This window comes from Bos mutus, chromosome 14 (genome assembly GCF_027580195.1).
Source record: "Bos mutus isolate GX-2022 chromosome 14, NWIPB_WYAK_1.1, whole genome shotgun sequence".
Taxonomy (NCBI): Eukaryota; Metazoa; Chordata; class Mammalia; order Artiodactyla; family Bovidae; genus Bos; species Bos mutus.
The window spans coordinates 51,619,340-51,644,024 of NC_091630.1; the positions used below are offsets into that span (position 1 = coordinate 51,619,340).

At 43.8% G+C, this 24,685-nt stretch overlaps 1 protein-coding gene across 5 annotated transcripts in view; it reads right to left on the reverse strand.

Moving 5' to 3' along the window:
- The window catches only part of TRIM55 (tripartite motif containing 55), a 60,013-nt gene that overhangs the window by 2,534 nt on the left and 32,794 nt on the right, over nt 1-24,685 (reverse strand). Inside the window, exons 5-10 of one of the 5 annotated variants that reach the window (XM_070382321.1) lie at nt 20,143-20,376; nt 19,777-19,799; nt 19,550-19,674; nt 17,799-18,040; nt 16,193-16,480; nt 14,803-14,890 (exon numbers count right to left, since the gene is read on the reverse strand). In XM_070382321.1, coding sequence (XP_070238422.1) covers nt 14,803-14,890; nt 16,193-16,480; nt 17,799-18,040; nt 19,550-19,674; nt 19,777-19,799; nt 20,143-20,376 — 1,000 coding nt within the window. Of the gene's footprint in view, nt 1-2,921; nt 14,891-16,192; nt 16,481-17,798; nt 18,041-19,549; nt 19,675-19,776; nt 19,800-20,142; nt 20,377-24,685 lie in introns of those variants that run through there. The other 4 variants (XM_070382320.1, XM_070382322.1, XM_070382319.1 and 1 more) reach the window with 4 other exon arrangements.

Sequence of the window (24,685 nt, forward strand, 5' to 3'; positions counted from 1 at the left end):
ATGTGAAGAACTGACTCATTGGAGAAGACCCTGATGCTGGGAAAGATTGAGGGCAGGAGGAGGAGGGGACAACAGAGGATGAGATGGTTGGATGGCATCGCTGATGCGATGGACATGAGTTTGAGTAAACTCCAGGAGTTGGTGATGGACAGGGAGGCCCGGTGTGCTGCAGTCCATGGGGTCGAAAAGAGTCAGACACAACTGAGCCACTGAACTGACAGAGCCTGTTTATGCACACCAAACTCTTCTCATCCCCATCAGAGTCACCTTACTCTCATGAATCCTAACAAAAAACCCAAGTGATCTGAGCACATCATTGATATGTAAAGAAAGCACTTTTCCTAGCCATTTTGTATGCGCAAACAGTGAATTCTACATAGATGAACAGACCATCAGGCTTCACTGTGTAGCCTCTTTTTTTGAAGACAACTTCTAATCTAGAGGAAACTTCTGTGACAGTTTTCCTGAAATATCTAAAGGGTGAAACTAGTTGCGTAAGGTATAGTCTGTGTGGGATAGAATCTTTGTGACACTGCTGGAGGTGTGCAAGCTATTTCAATGGCTTTTGGAATTTGTATTTCTGTGCTTTTTTATATTCAAGATTAAAATCTGTGTGTTAGTCGTGTCCAACTCTGCAATCCCATGGACTTTAGTCCACCAGGCTCCTCTGTCCATGGAATTTCCCAGGCAAGAATACTGGAGTGGGTTGCCATGTCCTTCTCCCGGGGATCTTCCTGACCCATGGATTGAACCAGGCAGGTTCACACCTGATCTGAACTCAGGCCTCCTGCATTGCAGGCAGATTCTTTATCATTTGAGCTACCTGGGAAGCCCAATGGAAAACCTATCTTCCATTTAAAATGTTTTGGCAGTTAATAGCCTACAGCCTTCAAAACTTAGTATCAAATAGTTTGGGTTTTCTGCTTTAACACCCTCACATTTCAGTCAGGTATTAGATTTTTCCTTCTAACAATATGGACAAATGCTATCTTTCAGAGAAGAAAGGCTGGTGCCAGAGTGGGGGCCAAGAGCAGAGATTATTCTGAGTATCTGTAGGTGACTACACTGTCTCCTTGGTCTTATTTATGTGAACTTGAGGATCTCTAACCATCTCAGCAAGGAAGTTTTATGCAAAGAGGCTGAGTCTGGTTTCGAATCCCAGAATAACAATTCATTAGCAGTATGACTCAGGCAAGACACTTAACCTCTCTGAGCCTTTTTTCTTCTCTTCTGTAAAACAGAGATGACACCCTATAACCTGCCTGCAAATGCAGGAGACATAAGAGACATGGGTTCAATCCCTGGGTCAGGAAATCTCCTAGAGGAGGGCATGGCAACCCACTCCAGTATTCTTGCTTGGAGAATCCCCATGGACAGAGGAGCCTGGCAGGCCACGGTCCATACATCACAAAGAGTTGGACATGACTGAAGTGACTTAGCACTCATGCACCCTATCCCACAAGGCTGTCATAAGGACTGAATAAATAATGTACCTAAAGCACTTGCCGGAGAAGGCAATGGCACCCCACTCCAGTACTCTTGCCTGGAAAATCCCATGGACGGAGGAGCCTGGTAGGCTGCAGTCCATGGGGTCGCTAAGAGTTGGACTCGCTAAGAGCGACTTCACTTTCACTTTTCACTTTCATGCATTGGAGAAGGAAATGGCAACCCACTCCAGTGTTCTTGCCTGGAGAATCCCAGGGACGGGCGAGCCTGGTGGGCTGCCGTCTACAAGGTCACACAGAGTCGGACACGACTGAAGTGACTTAGCAGCAGCACTTGTATGTGACTTACTTATATTAAGTGCTTCATAAATGTCCATTTCCTTCCTTCCTTCCTTTCTTCTTTTTCATATTAGTGAAGAGGCTCCTCTGCCAGGCAGAATCACCTGGGGACTATTTGTGAGGAATGATATACAACAGCCAGGACCCTCAGTAAAGAAAGACAGTTGTATTGGGGATGTTCATCTTTTCAGAACTGGACATCATGTATGTTTCAATTCTTTTAGCATGTTGTAATCATGACTATCCATCACCCAGTCCAGTGTATCTCCATGTGGCCCGACTTTAAATATGCCTCTCTCATAAAGGAAGAATGAGTTAAAATTTTAGAAATCTTTCTATAAGCACAGTCTATTCAATCAGAGGTTCTTCCCGGGTGACGCCAGTGGTAAAAGAACCTGTGTGCCAATGCAGGAGATGGAAGAGACACAGGTTTGATCCCTGTGTTGGGAAGATCTCCTGGAGGAGGGCACCGCAACCCACTCCAATATTCTTGCCTGGAAAATCCCATGGACAGAAGGGCCTGGCAGGCTACAGTCCATGGAGTCACAGAGAGTTGGACATGACTGAGCACACATGCACGCATTCAATCATAAGCAGACATTTTCCCTACAGCCTTCCCCAAGAGAACTTTATATATGCATTCCTTTCAATAGTTTTCCAAATGCTGGCTCTCCTTCATCACAGGAAGTGCTATTTCTTAGGAATACTGATGTCCCATGAATCTGAACAAAGGACAGAGAATGATAAGCACTGATCTTCTCTACCTGCTTTTGAGTTTGTCCGAGTTGGAGTTTGGTCCAAGGGGCATGACCAAGGGAAGAAAGGATTGTTCATCCCGTATTATTTCTAAATTTCACACATTTTCCTCAGGTAACAAATGAACAAACCTACAACCATCATTTAACACTGCTCTGTCAGCACAGGGCTTCAGATAAGTTAAGAAGTGTGAGTTTTAGTAATAAAACCAGGAGATAGAATAGGGAGGCAGACTTTGCCATCTCAACTGTGAGACCAGTTCAGTCAAGATCCATAGAAGACCAGCAGAAGGGGGTGACACACCTTTGCTCAAAGGAAAGACTATTTTTGTCAGATGAACTTGACCAGAAATTCTGGGTATTCATGAAGCAGACTCAGTCAGAAACATAAAACCTTTTATTTGCCTTTGATTTCGTTGCTGCTGCTACCAAATGTCCTTTAAAAGGGAATGAATGCAATGTCAGATTATGGTACTAGAGTGTCTTTTCCCTGCACAGAAGGGGAGGGTCATGAGAGGCTCTTTTACTCAGGGCTGAGTGATGTGTGGGCAGCATCCTTCTCATGTTATCATCTAGCGCCATTTCTTGCTGATGGAGATTGAGGAGCATGCATTCTGCCAGAGGCTTGTGGCCAGTCTGTTCCCGAGTGCAGAACAGTTCCAGGCTATGGCCAGTGTTGGCTTGGCCTGAACTGTGCATGGTACTTTGACAAAGACTTTAATTAGTTGCAGACATCAAGAGTCAGGGGCAAGAACATGGAGAAAAAGAATCTCTCGTCACTGTTGGTGGGAATGTAAAATGGTGTAACAGAGCATCGCAGTTCCTCAAAATTTGAACATGGAATTGCTATACAATCCAGCAATTCCATGTTTGGGTATATACCCCAAAGATCTGAAGGCAAGAACTCACACAGATATTTGTACACTTATGTTTACAGTGGCACTATCAGAACATCTAAGAGGAAGCAACTTGAGTGTCCATCAATGGGTAAATAAACAAAATGTGGCATATACACAGAATGGGATAGTGTTGTTGTTGTTCAGTCTCTCAGTCGTGTCTGACTCTTTGCAACCCCACAGACTGCAGCATGCCAGGCTTCCCTGTCCTTCATCATCTTCTGGAGCTTGCTCAAACTCATGTCCATTGAGTCAGTGATGCTATCCAACCATCTCATCCTCTGTCACCTCCTTCTCCTCCTGCCCTCAATCTTTCCCAGAATCAGGGTCTTTTCCAACGAGTTGGTTCTTTGCATCAGGTGACCAAAGTATTGGCGCTTCAGCATCAGGCCTTCCAATGAATATTCAGGGTTGATTTCCTTTAGGATTGACTGTTTTGATCTCCTTGCAGTCCAAGGGACTCTCAAGAGTCTTCTCCAACACTACTCAATCTTAAAGGAAATTCTGACACCTGCTGCAACAGGGGTGAACCTTGAGGATGTTATGCTAAGTAAAATAAGCAAGTCACTAAAAGATACAGTACCATCCCACTATCTAGAGTCAACAAATTCATACAAACAGAAAGTAGAATGGTGCTTGCCAAGGGCTGCACCAATGGAAAGAGGTTGTTTAATGTGTAGAGTTTCAGTTGCAAGTGAAAAAGTTCTGGAGATTGGTTGCCTAATAGTGGGAGTTTACTTAGTGATACTGGGCTTCCCAGGTGGTTCAGTGGTAAAGAATCTGTCTGCCAATGCAGGAGATGCAGATTCGATGCCTGGGTTGGGAAGATCCCCAGGAGAAGCCAATGGCAATCCATCCAGTATTCTTGCCTGAGAAATCCCATGGACAGAGGAGCCTGGTGAGCTACAGTCCATGGGGTCACAGAAAAGACAGACATGACTTAGTGACTGAGCATGAGTGCCTTTACCTACAGGCAGCTTGGCCCACTTGATTGAACAAAACCAGACAGATGCTTTCCTGATATTTACGCTGGCATAAGTCAGGGTAGCCATGTTAATAAGAGGAATTACTTTTTGCTGGCCTAAAATAAAAGAGTGAGCTGTGCCAGGTCACATAACGAGCGACCAGTGCCCTCAGGCTGCCTCTCAGCTTCCCAGGGCCTCTGTAAGGTACCAGCCTTGGCCCTTCTCCAAATGGCCAGCTTCTGTAGCACCCACGATTCTGATCCGTTACCTTGTACCTGTCCCGGGCTCCATTTCCTCAGGCATATCCAAGTGATACTAACTGATCAGATGAATTGCAACCAAGAGATTAATGGATGCTGACAGCTTCAGGTCCAGTCCTGCCATTTACCACTTTACCTAGAAATTGTCCTGCCTAACCCTGCGGGCTGGCTGCTATATGTATGTCAGTCACATGCCTGGCTAGGAAGGGGAGGGGGCTGGCAGTGAGGAAACTGTGTCTAGACCCCACCCTTGGACCATCCCCTCCACTCAGCCGCTTCGAATGGCAATCACAGATTCTACCTGACGAAAGGGTCTGGTTACCACTGCATGTTAAAAGCCAGTCTTTCTGGGCCAATCCAAAGGAAGCTTTGGCCTTCTACAGTGAAAGCCACTTGCCTTAAAACAATGAGGGTGGGAAGGGTAAGGCTTGACTGGAGGCTGCTGGGTGGGTGACCACTAGGGTCTGTCCTGCACCTGCTGGGCTGAGTCAGAGAGTCAGTGCCAGATGCTGGAAACAGGTGTAAGGGGGAATGCTGAGGGCAGGGTCAGAATGTTTATTCAGAAAGACTAAACCCAAGCACTGGCTGCTCCCTACTCAGCATTCCTGAACCTCGGGCCTCAGATAGCTTAAGCATCATGGATTCCAGGACAGCCAAGAGCCTGGGCCAGTCATCAAGGCCTGGGCAGTGCTTGGGGCCTGGTCTGTGACTCACAGCCAAGAGCCTGAGCCCCGGAAACTCAGTTGGGCAGGTCTATCCTGGGCATTTCCATCACAGGGATACAGTCTGTACTGCTCAGTGGCAGAGCAACTGAGGTATGTCAGGACTGCAGCACAGAGTTGTGAAAATACAGCACATTCTCAGTGGATGCTTGAGGAAGGGTGAAGAAGACACCCTCCCCTCCAACACAAGGAGCCGTGGAAAGAAAACATTCACTAAAGGGCATTTTCCCCCGTAGGAGAATTTACAGCTGTGAGCACTGAGGGATGGAAGGGAGGGATGGAGCTGATCTGGGGGCTTCACCGCCTGTAGCTGCCTCCCTCTTGCTCAGTTAGGGAAGATCAGAAACCAGGCCTACGAAACAAGAAGAAATTAAATTCACTCCTTTTTCTTAACCTGGAAGAAGACATCTGGTGTACTGACTTTGTAGGGCCTCTAGGAATAGAAGGAGTTGGGCTGGGGAGCAGGAAGGAGAAGTGAAAATGTCGATGTCACAGTTTTGCAGACATTATCAGCAGCCTTCTTCTCAGGCATGGACCCGCCATTATGTGTCCAGCAGAGTGTGGGTGCATGTTCTCAGCCTTTCTGAAAGGAGAGCTTTATTACAAAGGATGCTAATTAGATTATCAATTCCTCACTGATAGGACTTCTTTGCCTTGTGTGAGGGAAACAATAGGTTTTCCTCAAGAGCAGAGCCATGGGAGGTCGATGGTATTGTTATGCCCAGTTCATGGAGGAGAAAACAGGATGGTTGAGGAACTGGCTCAGAGTAACTCTAAAGTGCTGAGATCAGAACCCCAAAGGGAAAAGAGGCAGCCAGAGCTGCTGAGCATGTGAGACAGGCTGACTCCACCCCCACAAGTCAGAGACAGGGTGGGGGGTGGGGTCAGCAAATGAAGGACTGGTGTTTTCTCGCAGGGGGTGGAAGCCTAGAACTGACCTCTCTGTGCCAATGTGTCACCAGGGGTGAGTCAATGCAGAGAACCCTCGGTCACACTGTTATATCTTCAATCATATCAACCCTGATAAAGTGGGGATTCACCCACTTTCCCTAGATGTGGGTGTGACCTCCATTCTATCGCAGGCACACACTCCGTGGTGGTGGACAAGGGGTCACTGGGCACCAGGCTCCCAGCTGCTCCATAATTTGGAACAAGTCACTCATCCTCTGTGATCCTCTACTTAAAAATGAGGAAGTTTTATAATAACTAAATCACTTTGCTGTACAGCAGACATTAACACCACTGTAAATCACTTCAATAAAACTAATTTTATGAAAAAAAATAATAACAATATCAAATTTTAAAAATGAGGAAGTTAAAAAATTCCTTCTGTGCGGGGTTGTCGTGAGGTTTAAATGAGAGAATCTCTGTGAAAGACCTTGCACAGGATAGAGCAAGGTGCACCTTAGTTACAGCCTTTGCCACACAGCACTGGTTTTTCAGATGAACAGTGGTGGATTTGTTCTTTGCTTTGTGAGTTCTAGTGGGGAAAAGGCATTTCATGGAAATCACTGAGATGCATAAATAAAGGGAGAAAAATCCACAGGGTGTACAGCACTAATAAGGGCCTTAGGTTAAATCAGAATGACAAACATTAAAAAAACTGCAGAAGTAAAACTCAAGTAGCTTTGTCATGACAACTCCCGCAGAAAGCTCTCCCCGGTGCCTATGTTACTGTTTTCATGGAATTGTAGGACTGCAGGCACATGTTGCCAGGGGAAGTGAATTCATTACACTGCTGCTGCTGCTGCTAAGTCGCTTCAGTCGTGTCCGACTCTGTGCAACCCCATAGACGGCAGCCCACCAGGCTCCCCTGTCCCTGGGATTCTCCAGGCAAGAACACTGGAGTGGGTTGCCATTTCCTTCTCCAATGCATGAAAGTGAAGAGTGAAATTGAAGTCGCTCAGTCGTGTCCAACTCGTAGCGACCCCATGGACTGCAGCCCACCAGGCTCCTCCGTCCATGGGATTTTCCAGGCAAGAGTACTGGAGTGGGGTGCTATTGCCTTCTTCATTCATTACACTGCTCACACATAATTTACATTACATTTCCCTCTTTAAAACAGATACATCCATTTCAGCTTCCTATTAAAGTGACTTTTAGGAAGGAAGCTATTTGATCTTGAGAAATATAGCCTACAGTTTTATTACAGATTTTTTCTTTTCTCTTCTAGTGTTAGTGGCTCAGTCATGTCTCACTCTTTGCGACCCCATGGACTGTAGCCCACCAGACTACTGTGTTCATGAGATCCTCCAGGCAAGAATACTGGAGTCAGTAGCCATTCCCTTCTCCAGGAGATCTTCCCGACTCAAGGACTGATCCCAGGTCTCCCGAGTTGGAGACAGATTCTTTACTGTCTAAGTCACCAGGGAAGCCCCTTCTAGAAAAGCCCCCAAACTGACACTTACTAGGATATCACTTTCCCAGCAGGGGGGGAAAAAAAGAGAAAACTGCAGTTGCAGGATACAAATGAAAAAGCAATAATAAATAGTCTCATTAAAAACTTACTTCTTTAAATAAAATCCTTCCTCTCTCCAAAATTTTTTCTATGTAAAAATGCTTGCATTTCATTATCAGAACTTCTTATAATTTCCAGGACTATTAAGTCCTGGATAATATTATGCAGTAAATGTAGGCCTGAGTGCTGATCATTTTTTCCTCTATTTGTACCAAGTGAAATTCCAGCATAGTCAGGGTGCCTGGCTTAAAAGTAATTTGATTCATAAGCTTGAATCTCCTAATTTGTATAACACAAGCAGTGCTCTCAGTAGAGATTTCTGTTTGAAAATAATTTGACACCCTGAATCCCTCAATTAAATTTAGAGAACATAGTTAAATTTTCATTCATTTCAGTTTGTTTTGGAAAATTAAATAGATCATTTCAAAGAACATAGGACCTGTAGTGAAACTCATGGGAAATCATATTCTTGGTCTACTGGTTTATTTTTTTTAAACATTCTCTGATACCTTGTGAAATTAATCTCACGAAGGATAGAAGCTTTTGCCTCAGGCATCGCTCACCACCGAGTCCCTAGTGGCAGGTGGACTTGATATTTACCCTTAAAATTGGACTGAATGATTTGGTCTCAAAGGTTATTTGCATGAAAATTATTTTATCTTTTTGCATGTGATATGTTGTGGGGACCCAGGGCTCCACATACCTGCTTTTCTTTGGAACACTGGCTACTGTTCATCCCAGTTTAAGAAAATATGGATATTTTCAAGGAGATTAAATCTTAGGTAGGGAAATTTGATAAGATCTCAGGTCTGGGGACACATGTATTGGTTTTTGAGAGTCTAGGAAATAAACCCTGGGCTTCAAGAAGAGAAGAGAATCTTGGCTAGTACCATGTATCTTTCTTTCCCCCCTTCCTTTCTTCCTTCTTTACTTTCTTTCTTTCTTCTTTCCTTCCTTCTTCTAAGAAATGTTTTTTATTTTTCCCTGGAGGAGCACCTTTATAATCTCAAAGGACAACATTTATGGAACGTGGGCTGGGAACTAAGATGGCCACGGGCTGGTTTTCCTTGGAGACACTTCCTGCACTGGACTTGCCCTCCACACACTGCTTCTGCTGTTTTAGGGTAGAGAATCCAAAGGTGTGGGTCACCCACATTGTCCCCGATGCTCTGTCTCTGAAATCATGATATATTCTATTGGAAGCATCTGGCAATCCTCAGGACAGGAGGAAGGACCATCTGCACCTTCTTGTCAGTCTTTGGGTGGGGAACCTTGTCAGCCAAGAGGATAAGCCCAGGGTTGGAAGGCCCTGGCCCAAGCTGGGGGGGCCTCTGCAGTCCTGTGGAAACTGGTGTAGACAGCACAAGGAGTGAACTGGGACAGAAGCATGTCATTAAAATGTACAGACATCTTAGCTCATAAAGCAATTTACATCTACACTAAAAATAGGGCCCCAAAGACCTTAATCATCAGATTGTAAAGTTGAGCCTAGTCACTTAAAAGCAGCAGGCGCCTCGGCTGTCAAGACCTTGCTCTGCTAGGCCTTGGTGGCTGTGGGAGGAAGGGGAGACAGGTGTGCTGGATTTAGGCTGTGAGTCTTCCCGTGGCCAGCTGTTTGGAACAGGTGAAGCTTTGTCCTCCTCCAGGCTACCCCCATCTGCCCTCTAACTTTTCTACCCTACCTTAAAGAACAGTATATGTGAACCCATTCAAGCAGGCAGACACAGAGAGTTATTTTTTTAACACTTTCCTTGGGATAAACTCTTCGAGAAAATATAACAATGCTAATTTAGGTACCTAAACAGAGTTTCAAAACACATAAGGCAAAACTGACAGAACCGCAAAGATAAATAGACAAATCCACAATTATAGTCAGATCTCTCAAAATTCCTCTTTTAGCAGTTGATAACAGAGAAGGCAATGGCACTCCACTCCAGTACTCTTGCCTGGAAAATCCCATGGACGGAGGAGCCTGGTAGGCTGCAGTCCATGGGGTCGCAAAGAGTCGGACACGACTGAGTGACTTCACTTTCACTTTTTCCTTTCATGCATTGGAGAAGGAAATGGCAACCCACTCCAGTGTTCTTGCCTGGAGAATCCCAGGGACGGGGGAGCCTGGTGGGCTGCCGTCTATGGGGTTGCACAGAGTCGGACACGACTGAAGCAACTCAGCAGCAGCAGCAATTGATAAAACAAGTACACAGGAAATCAATGAGGATATAATGAACCTGAACAACACTCACTGACCTGATGGACATTCATAGAACATTCCACCAGCAACAACAGAAAATACCCGGTTTTCAACTGCACATGGAACATTCACCAAGTTAGCTTAGTACATTTTAAAGATCTGGAAGCATATAGACAATATTCTCTCTCCACAATGAAATCAAACCAAAAATCAAACAGAAAGAAATCTGGAAAATCGTAATTACGGCTGATTCATGTCGTATGGCAGAAACAAGGCAACACTGTAAAGCAATTATCCTCCAATTAAAAAAGAAATCTGGAAAACCTCCATACAATGGAATACTACTCGGGAATATAAAGAAATGAGCTACTGATACATGTAACCAAATGGATGACTCAAGAACGATATGCCAAGTGAGAAAACCAGTCACAAAAGCCTATATATTGGATGTTTTCAGCTATATGATCTTCTAGAACTGGTGAAACTATAACGACCAGCAAAATAGCAGCTGGGATGCCAGAAGGAGATTACCCGCAAAGGTACATGAGGATAGAGATACTCTATAGCTTCACTGTGGCCTGTAGCCACATAATGCTACATACCTGTCAAAACCTACTGAACCTTACAATCAAAATAGGTAAATTTTTAAAAATCACACTATTTTTCATCTCTTCATTCATCTAATCTTCTATGACTACATTTACTGTGTACATTCTAAGTCCTTTGTTCTACTGGGCAATGAGGTCTAAGCACCAGTAGGTAGACTTCAGACCTGGATTTTATGGGGTTTATGGAATCTGAAAGGGTAATCACAGCTGTGTAAACATTCAGCCAAATTGGTGTCCAGGAGATGTGGAGATAGTCTGGGAATTAGGGATTTGTGTAATAGCTTCAAGGCAAGAAATACATTTGGGGAAATGCAGTGGGCTATGTGAATCTATTATTACAGTTGCCAGAATGATTTGTCAGGCCTAAATTCATAACCCTCCCAATGAAAACATCCTGAAACAATTTACAAGATTCTTAGTACCAGATTTTTCGCTCTCTGATGTTGTGCAAATAGATGAATCCTTTCATCAAGTAGTTGTTTCATTTTCTTCATGAGAAAACTGAGGCTCAAAGAAATTAAGTGCCCAGAGTTGCGACTGAACTGAAGTTCTTTCTCTTGATTTCACAGATCTTTCCTGAGCCCCAGGCCATAGCACAGTTTCTACCCAACTTGCTCGTCTATTTTCAGACTTGAGGAATGCGAGGTGGAAAGTGGATATTCTAATCTTGCAACTACAAATAGCTATGATATGGTAAAAGCTTTCAGGGTCCCTGACAACTACAGCTTCGTGCTCTGGTGAAATATGTGAGCTGTGGTTCTATACAGAGGCAGAAATGGCAGAGATTTTAATGTCAAAAACCCCATCTTCACAGCGGCTGGCTCTCTGAATGCATGTGTATGTGTGTGGTGGCAGCGGGGCTGGGGTCCTCTGACCTTGAGGCAGCTGCCAGGGTCCAGCTCAAGTGTCAGCCAGAGCAGCTGCCAAGTTAATCTACCAAGCAGGGAGACATTTCTCTGGACATCCCTGTTCCCATCAAGTGGTTTGGACAAATTTCTCCAACCACAGTCACTAAGCCTCACTGGGAAGGGCGAAGGGGAATGTGGAGGGGCTTTCATTGCTGCTGCTCCTGCTTCTGGGAAAATCGTTGCCACACATTCCCAATATAAAACCCAGTTGTCCTGGTGGGTGTGGGGGTGGAACCTGTGCTAACCCTCAGGTGTAGTTAGCATATAAGCAGTGTAGGAAGAGGAGGACAATGGAGGAAGCAGAGAGGACCAGGAAATCTCCCTGGAGATGAGGCTCACAGGAGCTGCTTTTCAAGCACAGCTGCCTGATCACAGTGCACTCCCCACTTATTATTGCCCTGTCTTCTGAGGTTGACTGGGGCATGGTGCAGTTTCTTAAAAAAATATTTAAAAATTAACACAGGAAGTAGATCAGATATAACTGCCACCAAACTCTTTGTGTTGACTGAGTGTACAACAGGCAGGGTCTAAAAGGGTGGGAACTTTAAGGGTTGATTTTGCAGCTGAAGACCAGCTAATGTATAGGACCTTTGCACAGTGGGACACAGCCCTGAATTCAAACCTTGCTGAGCAGTTAGTTTTCTTGGAGAACCAAGGTGGAGAAGGCAACAGTGTGCCTCTGATCTAACAAAGAGCAGAATCCCGGGTCACCACCAATGCAGAGAGCCAGCGTCTGGTTTTTGCCATCACCAGTTTCTAACACATAATCTTCCCATGTCATTAGGTGAAGAGAGAATGTACATGCTACGGCATCAGAAATCACAGACAGCAAGAACAGGGTAGTTTTCACTGTGTGAATGGCCCCGAGGCAAGCATCAGGAAACATCTTCCTTCTTAAATGGATTATGGTTCTGCTGATGGGGCTCAAGTGAGTTTACAGATTAGCAAGTGAGCCTGAGATGCTTCTGTCATTCTAAGGCCACCTCATTTCCCAGGATGGGTTAAGAGAGGTAAGACCACCAGTGAATCAAGGAGAACCTGCGTGTCACATCCTAAATGTTCACGGAAAGACTAACCAAGTGTGAAATTCTACAAGCTAACCTTGCATTGCATGCCTGGTCACTCAGTCATATCTGACTCTTTGTGACCCCATGGACTGCAGCCTGCCAGGCTCCTCTGTCCAAGCAATTTTCCAGGCAAGAATACTGGAGCGCGTTGCCATTTCCTACTCCAGGGGAACTTCCCGACCCAGGGATCGAACCTGGGTCTCCTGCATTGCAGGCAGATTCTTTACCCTCTGAGCCACCAAGGAAGCCTCGTTTATCCCACAATATAATTAAATAAGAGCTGTAACCACCTTATATAGAGCCTGTTTAAATATACCAATTTATATACCTTTATCTAAATTCCGCCAACTTCTATACCTTTAAGTTTAGTTTCAATAAGGAAATTGCATTAGACAAATATCTAGTGAGTTGAGTTCTGAGGCAGTGAAGGTGAATCAGGCCTGCAAAACCTTCAGAGGGATGGGGAATCTGATGCTGTGGTGAGGTCTCTATTAATCTGTCCATACCTCCTTTCAGGCAGGGATCAAAGAGTGGTCCTCCATCATAAACAGGTGTCCTTCTCTAAGTGAAAGGCTCTTTCTCAAACACCAAGAACTACCCAAGGTTCTTGGCAGTAGTGAAAGTCAATTCACCATACCCTCCACCCACAACCCCACCCCCCTGCCTCACCCTCACGACCGGCATGTGAATGACAGCATCCATGACAGGGGCTCCAATGGACAGCAGACAAGAAGCATGACTTCCCCCGCAGCCTCAGAGAAGCGTTACAAGGACATATGGCAACAAAATCCCAAACCTGAACTCTCAGAATATAAACTTAACTCTTCAGACAATTATTCAGATCCACAATTATTCAGGACATTCCAATTATGCACGGACTATTCTCTCCCTCCTCATTTGCCCCACTGAGCCCATCGCTGATAACTTCCTCCCCCTGTTGTTCATCACAAATGACAGGAGGAGGAGTTATGCCCTTGAGCTGACCAAGACACTCAGAACATTCTAGAATACACAGGTTATGGCTGACTATTAGACACTGGGGTAGGTGCCACTCACACCCAGTTATAGACATAGCAGGGACCCATGGGGAGCCTACTGCCATTGCTGAGTAGACAGCTAATGAGGCAGAAAGGAGCTATGAGGGGAACTTCCAAGAGAGTCAGTGTCAACCCGGAAAAGTCAGCGAGCCAGAAATAGCTGAGCCCTTTCGGCTCTAGTCACCCTGGATCACTTCTGAGCCACAGGCACAGGGAGCTGGGTCTCAGGTCCAGCAGCGTCATTTACTCAAAAGTATGTGGGGTTTAAATCTTTAAATATGATTCATGAAGCTGATAATATTCAAAAGGTTACGAAAGGAGTAAGATGATTAGTCCCTAAACCCCTTAACAGTCATCAAGAAAAGGCTTGACTATGAGACAACATACCAAAAATAATATACTGTTGGCTTTATGACTTTTCTTTGGTTCTAATTTGTTATAGCCAGTAGATTGAACATTGGCCCTCTGGCTCCTTATTCATTCAGATCTCACTTGGCCAAAATGCCCCCTATGTGACTGCGCCTGGGCTCCCCTCTCTTAGGAGAGACACTGTGGACTCTGAGGGTGCAGAGAGAACCAGAAGTCACCTGGTCCACCTGCCCACCAAAGCAGTTACCTGCCCACCTGGGCACCTCTCTGGTGAGGCAGATGATAGGCTGCTACTGAACTGATGGAAACCTGCATAGTCCTGTATGAGGCCTTAGCTGGTCATCCATCTAAGAGCAGACTACTCATAGCATTCTGGACACCTTTGGAAAATGGCCTCCTCAAATGGCTATTCTGCCTGGAGAATCCCATGGACAGAGGAGCCTGGTGGGCTACAGTCCATGGGGTCGCAAAGAGTCGGACAGGACTGAGTGACTAACACTTTCAGTGGCTATTATGGAGGGTCCACTCCCACTGGATTACTGAATAATTGCCCAATGAGTCTCGTTCTGAGTCAGGATCCCCTTCCATGCAGGATTAGATGACGGAGTGATTCTCTTCAGGAAGGGGCTGTGAGGCCACGAGTAGTGCTTGGAAACTTGGGTCTTTTTAGATTGGCAGAGCCTCAGAATTGGGGGAGAAATTCATCTCTGGGCCTACAGAAGAGAAACATTATTGAAGAGCTACATGAGATGTTAGTCAAGGGAAAAGAAAAGATTTCCTACCCATTAAAGTAAAAATCAAGCATTGAATCTGACGCCAGATGTAGTGAAGTATAAGAAAAGCCAAAAGTGCTAGGCAGATTCCTAACTCCTGTGAGAAAACAAGAAGAAAGCTTCACTGATATTATCACAAATAATATTTTCATCTTCATTCAGATGGATTTTTCATTTTCATTTCGATTGTGCTCCTATCTTGGGTTATTGTATTACTGTCTTTCTGCCTGACTCAATGTCCACTAAGTATGTAAGGAATCCCATAAACTTTCTAGAAATAAACTTTCCATCCGTCTTTTAGAAAACTTTCTACTCCACTTTTTTTACAACCTAAAATAACCCTCAAAGATTTCCTCACACAAACATATCTTTTTTGTCATTTTTCATTCGTGAAAATAAATACATGGCACGAAAGCAGTCCATCTTTGAATTTTCCAAAAATCATTTCCATTTATTACCTCATGGAAATCGAGGTTCACTTGAGCAGATAGTTAAAACAGTAAGAATTTTATGATTTTTGAAAAAATGCTGTTTGTTGTTGAAATCACCTGATAACCCAGGAGCACGGAACTCGAGCATATTTTTTCCGCCAGCCCCTGTCTGGGCAACACCCACACGTCATTTAAGAATACTCATGGGTATGGAGTAACCATGAACATTCTTCTTTGTGAAGAAATTGTAGAAGATTTCTTCTATGGAATCTTTGAGCCATGCAAACATCTAGCCCAGTGTTAGGAAGAACTTCAAACTTGTATTTTGATAAGAAAAAAAAAAAAAAGTATTAAATGACCCCTTAAAAAATTCCAAAGGAGGGAAGTCTGTGCTTTTCTGCTCCCAGCAGCACATGCGTAGGAAGCACTGGTTTAATAAAGCCAACACTATCTTTGTCCAGCCTTTACCAGCACGCTCCCAAAACCAAAACCCAAGAATCAGAGGTTATTTTCCAGAGCCGACATAGAACTTGACTCAAACGTGCCTGCTAGGTGTTGGGAACGACACAGAAGCAAGTGATTAGTCTTTGGAAGCTCAGAGAGGACGCAGAAAAGGCCCAACAAGGGCCAGTGGCCAGTGCAGAGGAGGACCAGGGATGCCAGGCAGTCACTGCAGACAAGCAGCTTTCACCTGCATGCCTAGGGGCCAGGCCCGCTTGCACTCCCGCCCCTGGGCAACCAGGTGTGAAGTCTCCACGCATGGGCAGAGTAAAGTCAAATTGGTGTCTCTTTCACTTCATGTCAGGCTTAGAAAAAAAAGCCAACTTGGGACAGATGAGTCGTTCCCCTTATCCCCCAGGCCCCAGGTTCTGTCCGCCCCTTCAGAAGCCCTTCCTCCTTGCTGTCATCCCAGCAGGACCAGGCGGCGCAGGGAGCATTCAGACCCCAGAGCATTCATTGACACTAACCTGAGAAGTAGCTGCAGGTGAGCTAGCATCCTTACCACTCACTGCTGCCCTCTCCCTGGCTGCGGCTTCCGCCCCTTCAGCCTTCCGCGCATGAACATCCTTGGAACCTGAAGGCCCTACGCGCGCGAGACTTCCGCTCCCTGGGGCGGAAGGTGGGTTGGCGGTGGATTTCCGGGTCTGGCCTTTATACCAACTAGGGTAAAGCAAGGGCTCCGCAGTGTCCGTTGCTGCTGGGACTGGAGTTTCAGACTCTGTGGTCTGCTGGGAGCCAGTGGGCACCACCTCCCCCTTCACAGGATGGATAAATTCAAAAGCAAAAAAAGAGAAAAGCAGTGGATTTTAGTTCCCTTCAGGTTTGCAAAGGAATAGCTCTCTGTGTGTGGGCCCGATCTAGTGCGTGTTTCAGCTCAGCCCACCCTCCACAAGGGCTCAGGCCAAGGAATGCAGCCAGCATTCTTGTCTCAGCGTCTATTTGTGCCCCCTCGTCTTTCCTGGGCTTGTCTCACTAGACTGTGGCCTTGGTCAGGTAGATAGCAGAAGCCTAAAAACAACGTTTGCTTATAAAGTAGCAGATAATGGAAGAAAGGGCAAACTATTGACCAGAATTAATTTTGTATATTATACGTGGGTCCCCCAAAACCTCTTTTCTCAACCCCCAAATTGAAATCTAATTGATCAAACCCAACTGTCATTTAATTATCATACCCATTTCGATTTCAGTGCAATTGGTACACCCAGAATTTCAAGATTCCAGGAATTATAGTCTTTTAGCTTAGTTTCCTATGGAGACAGAGCATAAGATATAATTCCATCTCCTGAGTTCCCTCTTTGCAGTTTTGTTTCTATTGATAATTCCAATCCACATTGAAACCAGGACTTTTTTTTTTTTTTTTTGATAAGTCTTCATTGCCCACAAACTCAAGGGGTTGGGACTGTCAAAGGTGTCGTGAAGTCAATACAGACGCTTGAGAACCAAACAGTGACATCTTAGAAAACATAAAGTCAGCCACAGGACAACCACAGACAGTGTCTGGGATGAGCTAATTTCCTAAGAAATTTTTAAAAACAATTCTATCAACACATTATCTCATCAAATAACAGAGACATAGGAAATCTCAGCTTCCTTTATTTGCCCATTGACCAAAAGCTATAGTTCTGTTTCAGGGTAAGCAACAGGGACATAAACTAGCATGGTTTCTCTATTTAGTTTCATATTACCTACAGAAAATTCAAAATTCTGAAAATATAACCATTTTATCTCTCAGCCTATACCCTGTATCTATACTAAGTCAATGCCGTGCTCTCAGCTCTCTATGAATTCACATGTTAACACACACATACACAATTGCCATAGATTGCCTCAGATTTGAGGGTGGGAAAATTATGTGAAACTGAGTCTTGCCAACCGGTTATAACCACAAAGACCCTGCTGAGTGCCCTAGAAGACTTTCTCCCTGACACTGTGACGGCCCTAAAATCTCATGTCCTCCATATACAAACGCCTGGCGTGGCGTTTCCTTTACTTGAGGTAGAATAAATGGTTTGAGCTGCTCAGCAAGGAGGCACACCTGCGTGTCCTGCAAGAGGGAACTCATAACTGAGTTACCTGTGTCACCGGGGCTTCCATAGCAGGTAGCAGGGCTGGAGGGGGGTCCGGAGAGGGAACTGGGGGTGCCTCAGGGGCAGCCTGGAGCTCCAAGGTCGGTGGAGAGGGCTCCAAGCCTTTCTCTGGACTTTGATCTCCCCCTGATGACTCAGTCTGGACGTCTTCCGCCTCTTCCACTTCTACTCCCTCTTCTTCACCTTCTCCTTCTCCCTCTTCTCCCTCTTCTTCTTCGTCTTCATCCTCTGATAAGGTAATGCGTTTTCATATTGTTATAATTACCATTGCGGCCATGAAAAACATGACTGGCCAATATTTGTAGCTCAGATTAAGGTCAGGGCTACGGAAATCCTCTCCATCAGACACTCGACAACAGCAGGGGGCTTGCACTTCCAGTTAAATGTGGACATGATGCTGTGCAAGTGGTCCCAGTCATCACCACCCTGCTTGCTCCCCTCCCCAGTACAAAGTGTGGTCCTCTTGACCACCGTGCACCATCCGCCTCACCCCCAGAGCCTGTTCCCATATCCATCATGCTCTGTCACATCTGCCAGTTCCTGGAGGGCTGGGACTGTCACTTACTTTTTTCTGTCAAATTAAATGGAAAAGCAAATCTCTTCCTTATGTCAGAAGACACACAAAACCCTGGTCCTATTTAATTTCTCACCTCCTTTGTTCAGTGAAGGATGATTTTTGCCACAGTTAATGCCATGACTCTTGAAACCCACTGATCTGATTTTTTTTTTTTTGGGGGGTTGCTGTCTTCAATGTGGTTTATTTAAAATTAATTTTTATTGGAGTATAGCTGCTTTATAATGTTGTATTAATTTCTGCTGTACAGCAAAGTGAATCAGCCATAAGTATACATCTATCCCCTTTTGTTTGGATTTCCTTCCCATTTAGGTCACCACAGAGTGCTGAGTTGAGCTCCCTGCATACAGTAGGTTCTCAGCTACCTATCTTATACATAGTATCAGTACTATAACCCACTGATTTTAATATTTCCTCAGGCAATATTAATGATAGACAATATTAAGTAATTTTTAAAGAACATCCATCCTGAAGATTTACTTCTAAAGTTATGTCTGTGGACACTGATATAAATCCATGGCATTACAGTGGTCTAGCCAAGGAGCCCTATCATCTAACTGAGCTTCTCTTTTCAACTATCTCATCTGGATCAGTTTCCAAGAATGGGATTTCTGGGCCAGATGAGAAGGATGTGTTTATAACTCATTGAGTACATCTGATCACATAGCCTCAGTTTTATTTCCAGGTGTGACTTAGTCTATGACTCACTCTATGACTCACTCACTTTTCTTGTCCTCTAATATTTAAGTGAAAGTGCTAATGGTACAGTATCTAAATCCAAGTGTCTTCCATGTTTTATTTTTATCTCATCCTTAACCGTACAGCTGATGACACTTTACATCATTATCATAATGGCTAACACATTGTGTACGGTTGAAGTTGAGATATTAGCATCACCATCAATTATTAAATATTTGATGAACCAGAGTTAATGCTCTATAACTGAATGATAACAAGCACTGTGATGGGCAAAGCTAAATAAACAACATCCACAAACTGTTTGATTCTGTCAAGAAATAGAGCTTCATGTTGGATTGTGATCCTTGTGAAGTTGTCAACATCCATTATGGAGATGATCCTGAATCCCCCTTTCCTCCCACCAAAACCTTCTTCCACGGTCACACACCTGCAGTTTTGGGCAAATGGTCACAAGAATAACAAACCTCTGTAAAAATCAATTTCACGTATTATTTTTTCTTCTCTATTGAGGTTGACTGTGAAGTGGTTCATGTTCTCATAATCATGTTCTATTTTCTCCATCTGAAATGCCTTTGATGCTTCAGAAATTCTGCAAAAAGACAAGTTCCCACTTTCTGTTACTGTGTAAAGTTTGATGGCATTGGGTAAAAATGAAAGATAAACTTTTTTTCAAAAAATGAAAATTACTTACTTTTGTAACAGGGTTTTGGCATTCTGTGGAAGCAAACAAAAGACAAGCCTACTTAAATTGTTTTCATCAAAGATGTGTTGAAATTGAATTCTTTCCTTTGCTGTCTCTTAAACATCTCATAGCTTAGTTTTTAAATGCTGTAAATAACTACCGTTTTCTATACCAGATCCCTCTTATATTTAAGCAACTCCATGGTTCCTTAAATATATGCTTATGAAATAGTTTAAACAGATGGAGAGATAAACACATATATTTTAGTTGAGAAGATAGATCTAAGTGAGATGTACAGAAAATATTGAAAATTCAATGACAGTCCTTCAGCACCCACCGTCTTGGTTTGTTTCCTCTGGGGCCAGAGATACTTACCTGCAGAAACACTGCCATTTCTGGCTCATCCATGAACTGTATCCCTGATTCAACCAACTTTGACACATTCTCCAAATGGTCAGAATACTTTTTGATGAGAGCACGGACATGTTCCAACTTTTCCTCTTGAGTTCGGGTGATGACTTGGGTCATTTCATTCTTCCTCTCCTCCAAGATGCCATACAGGTAATCAAACTTCTCACAGAGTTCCTGTTTCTGTTTTCTGCAGCATTCCTGTTGGGTTAGCTAATGTTAGTGTTCAAAGAGTGTCTGGAGAAATTACATGGGCATTTCAGGAGAAAAGAAACTTTACTTATGTAGGATACTTTTTTTCTTTCCCCTCAGGCTATCCTTTCGGTGTATACATACCTACTGTGTTCACGTGTTGAAAATCCCATTTTTATTATACTTGCTGCTTAAGACTCTCCCCAGTCAATCAAATTGGCCAAGTGGATGGATGATTTTGTTTTCCTTTTGATGAGTCATACAGCTTGCAGGATCTGAGTTCCCTGAGCAGGAACTGGACCCCGGGTAGGGCACTGAAAATGCTGAATCCTAACCACTAGACTGCCAGGAAACCCCCTGGATTATTTTTCAATCTTGTGTTTTGTAAGTGGAGAATTTCATAGACATGGTTTTAAATGTGGACAGGACTGAGTTTAAGTGTTGTAGTGGTGGTGGTTTATATAATAGTTTTATATCTTGCTTTGGAATGAGTTTAAGTATGGTAGTGGTGGTGGATTAGTTGCTCAGTCCAACTCTTTGTGACCCCATGGAGTGTAGTCCACCAGGCTTCTCTGTCCATGGGATTCTCCAGGTAAGAAGATTGGCGTGGATTGCCATGCTCTTCTCTGGGGGATCTTCCCAGCCCAGAGATCAAATCCGTGTCTCCTGCATTATAGGCAGATTCTTTACCACTAAGCCACCTGAAAATCCCAGTCAGGTGGGATTCTCTTAGTCAAATAAGTGACTAAGTATTCTCTTAGCCAGATAAAAATTAGATAGCTTATGTCAGCCATCTAACATTGAGTGGTTTAAATGGAACAACTACTTTATTCCTATATCATATTATTTCTGTTAATATCCTGCTCTTTAAAAAAAATTAAATAATTTTATTTATTTATTTTTGGCTGTGCTGGGTCGTCATTGGCGAGCAGGCTTTTCTGTAGTTGTGGCAAGCAGGGGCCACTCTCTGGTTGCCGTGCATGGGTTTCTCATCGTGGTGGCTTCTCTACTTGTGGTCCCGGGCTCTAGGTGCACAGGCTCAGTAGCTGTGGCTCATGGACTTAGTTGCTCCACAGCATGGGGAATCTTCCTGGACCAGGGATCAACCCGTGTCTCCTGCATTGACAAGTGGATTCTTTACCACTGAGACACTGGGGAAGCCCTTTAGTCTGCTTTTAAAAAATGATTTGTGTTATATTGACCCTTAATAAAATTACTGTCATTTTAACAGCAACTATCATTTGCTTGTACTTTACAGTATCCAAAACGCTACCCCATGCACAGCGTGTACTTTTTTATTATTATATGACTATATATGGTGTAAAGTACTCATAATATTGCCTAGCATACAATAGGCACTGTGTCAATGTTTGTGAAATTTAGATTCCATTTTCTTTAATTTGAGTCATTCAGTTGTAGAATTTTGAAGCTATGTGGACGATCAGAAGTGAGTGCATGTGTGCTAAGTCGCTTCAGTTGTGTCCAACCCTATGGACTGCAGGCTGCCAGGCTCCTCTGTCCATGGGGTTCTCCAGGCAAGGATACTGGAGGGAGTTGCCATGCCCTCCTCCAGGGGAATCTTCCTGACCGAGGGACCAAACCCACATCTCACGTCTACCTGCATTAGCAGGTGGGTTCTTTACCACTAGCGCCACCTGGGAAGCCCGGACTCTCAGAAGTAACCTGCTCCAAACCAATCATTTCACTCATGTGGAAACTGAAACCTAGCCGAGTTAAGTCACTTTCTCAAGTCATTTGCCATTTAGCATTGATGCCTCACATATAGCCAAGGTTTCTGAGCTCTTGGGTCTTTGCTACTCCAACCAAATAGCTGTGATTTGCTTTAATTTGAAAAAAATGTATGTGAACCACTTATGAACTAAATATATGCCTCTTCACAAAGCTACCGTGCTGAAAGCTAAAGGTAGGCTTTTACAGGCAAGAAACCTCAAATTGTTTCAGAAGCACATTCATTATAATTCTTTTAACAAGATTCCCTAAGTGCTTACTGGGTATCAAGCATTGTAAGATCAAAACACTTGTCATACTTTCCCAGCGTTCAGGTGGATGGGAGGGAAATTATTGTACTTTCTACTTTCTAAGAGGAAAACCTCACTTGTTTTTTTTTTTCTTTTTCCTCTTGCTGAATGTGCCTTTATATAATTCTATGTAAAACATGTAAGAATTAGACAACTCTGTTTCTGAAATGGGAAAAACACATGCTTATTTTTTGGAATTATGAAAATGGTACTTACAAAGTTTTAGAAATTCACTTAAGATGTTCAGGTTAACCTAATGTCATATTCAAATGAGAAATAGAAACACTCCATGAAGTTGAAATTCTATTTTTCACACATACTCTGAGGTAGAAGAAACACATGAGATATTAGCATGGTCAACCCTCCATCTTTCTGGGCTATGAGACTTTCAAAGTGCCGTGAAAGTCAGTGAACACCAAACACTTCAGTTTATCAACTTGCCCCCTAAGGCAATTAGGGAACAGGTGTATATGCTATGGGAAAAAAAAAAAAAAAACACTCTCAGAGGCCACCTTGCTACTGATAGTGATTGCTCTGATGTCACATCCACTGTGCCTTTGTAAATGTGGACCTGGAACGCTTTCAGCAGAGTCTTTCTAGCAACCTAAAAATGGAATGCAGAACATGTGAACCTCTGCATTATCAAAATGCTGGCAGACAGCACACTGTAAAGGACAGCTGTTACATGCAAAAGCATGACTGCAACCGTGTTTCTCTCTTCTGCTCACGAAATAAAGGTCCCCACCTCAAAGACTTCTCCTTGTTTTTGTCATAGCTTTTCATTTATTTGAGGAAAAAGACGTGTATCTTTAAGCCCAGTTCCAGGCTGAGTACCTCCCTCATTTTTCTGTGTACTAACTGAATCAAGACGTATACTTTCCGAACTTTCAAGATTACTTTTAAAAATATTTTGGACTTCCCTGGTGGCACAGATGGTGAAGAATCTGCCTGCAATGTGGGGCACCCAGGCTCAATCCCTGGGTCAGGAAGATGCCCTAGAGAAAGGAAGGGCTACCCACTCCAGTATTCCTGCCTGAAGAATGCTATTGACAGAGGAGCCTGGCGGAGGAGTCCATGGGGTTGCATAAAGTGACACAACTGGGCAACTGACACTTTCACTTTTTCAAATATGATGCCTGTGGTTCCTATGAGTATAGTGTAGTGTGGTGTGGTGTGTGTGTGCATGCACGCCCACACACATGTGTTTCTGCATGAGTGTGTTTAACAATTGAAGTAACTTCCATCATAAATACACTAGGCGTTGGCCTTCAAGCATTTTCTGATGCAAAGCCTCTGACTGCAACTTGACCTTCCTCCTGGTTCTGCCAGAGACAGTAACATTTATATTTATTTATATAGAAGAACAAATTAAAGATATCTGTAATACCTTAATGAAAGTAAAAATTCATCCCAGGACTTCCTTGGTGGTCCAGTGGTTAAGACTCTGTGCTTCCACTGCTTTTTGCACAGGTTTGATCCCTGGTCTGGGAACTAAGATCTCACATGCAATGTGGGGCAGCCACACACACACACAAAAAAAATCCATCCCGTCTTTAGAGAGAAGTCAGTATGGGTAAAATATACCAAAAAGGGGTGAGGATATAAAGGGAATACTATTTTGCTCACATGGAAATGATAAAATGATAGATAGACTATTTCTAACCAATGCCATAACATCTAGATGAAAAGAAAAAAAAATCAAGTCATTTGGTTCCTTCTTTAGAAGCAAGTAGGTAACCTACAAATTTTATCTTAAAAACATTGTTTAGATGTTGCCTTTATAGACATGTTAAAATTGACAGGCTCTAATTTTTAGCCATTCTTATATTTTAGTGCAAATAAAAAATAAGATGTGTGACTGCAAGGGGGTGCTTTTTCATGGAAAAAAAATCAACAATAGATGATCATATACTAAAGAGTAAGTAGATAGCCTGTCAATCAAAGCAGAATTATTAGGTTTTATCATTAACTTTTCATTCAGTCAGTCAGTTCAGTTCAGCTGCTCCGTTGTGTCTGACTCTTTGTAACCCCATAGACTGCAGCATGCCAGGCCTCCCTGTCCATCACCAACTCCCGGAGTTTACTCAAACTCATGTGCATTGAGTTGGTGATGCCATCCAACCATCTCATCCTCTGTCGTCCCCTTCTCCTCCCGCCTTCAATCCTTCCCAGCATCCGGGTCTTTTCCAGTGAGTCAGTTCTTCGCATCAGCTGGCCAAAGTATTGGACTTTCAGCTTTAGCATCAGTCCTTCCAATGAATATTCAGGACTGATTTCCT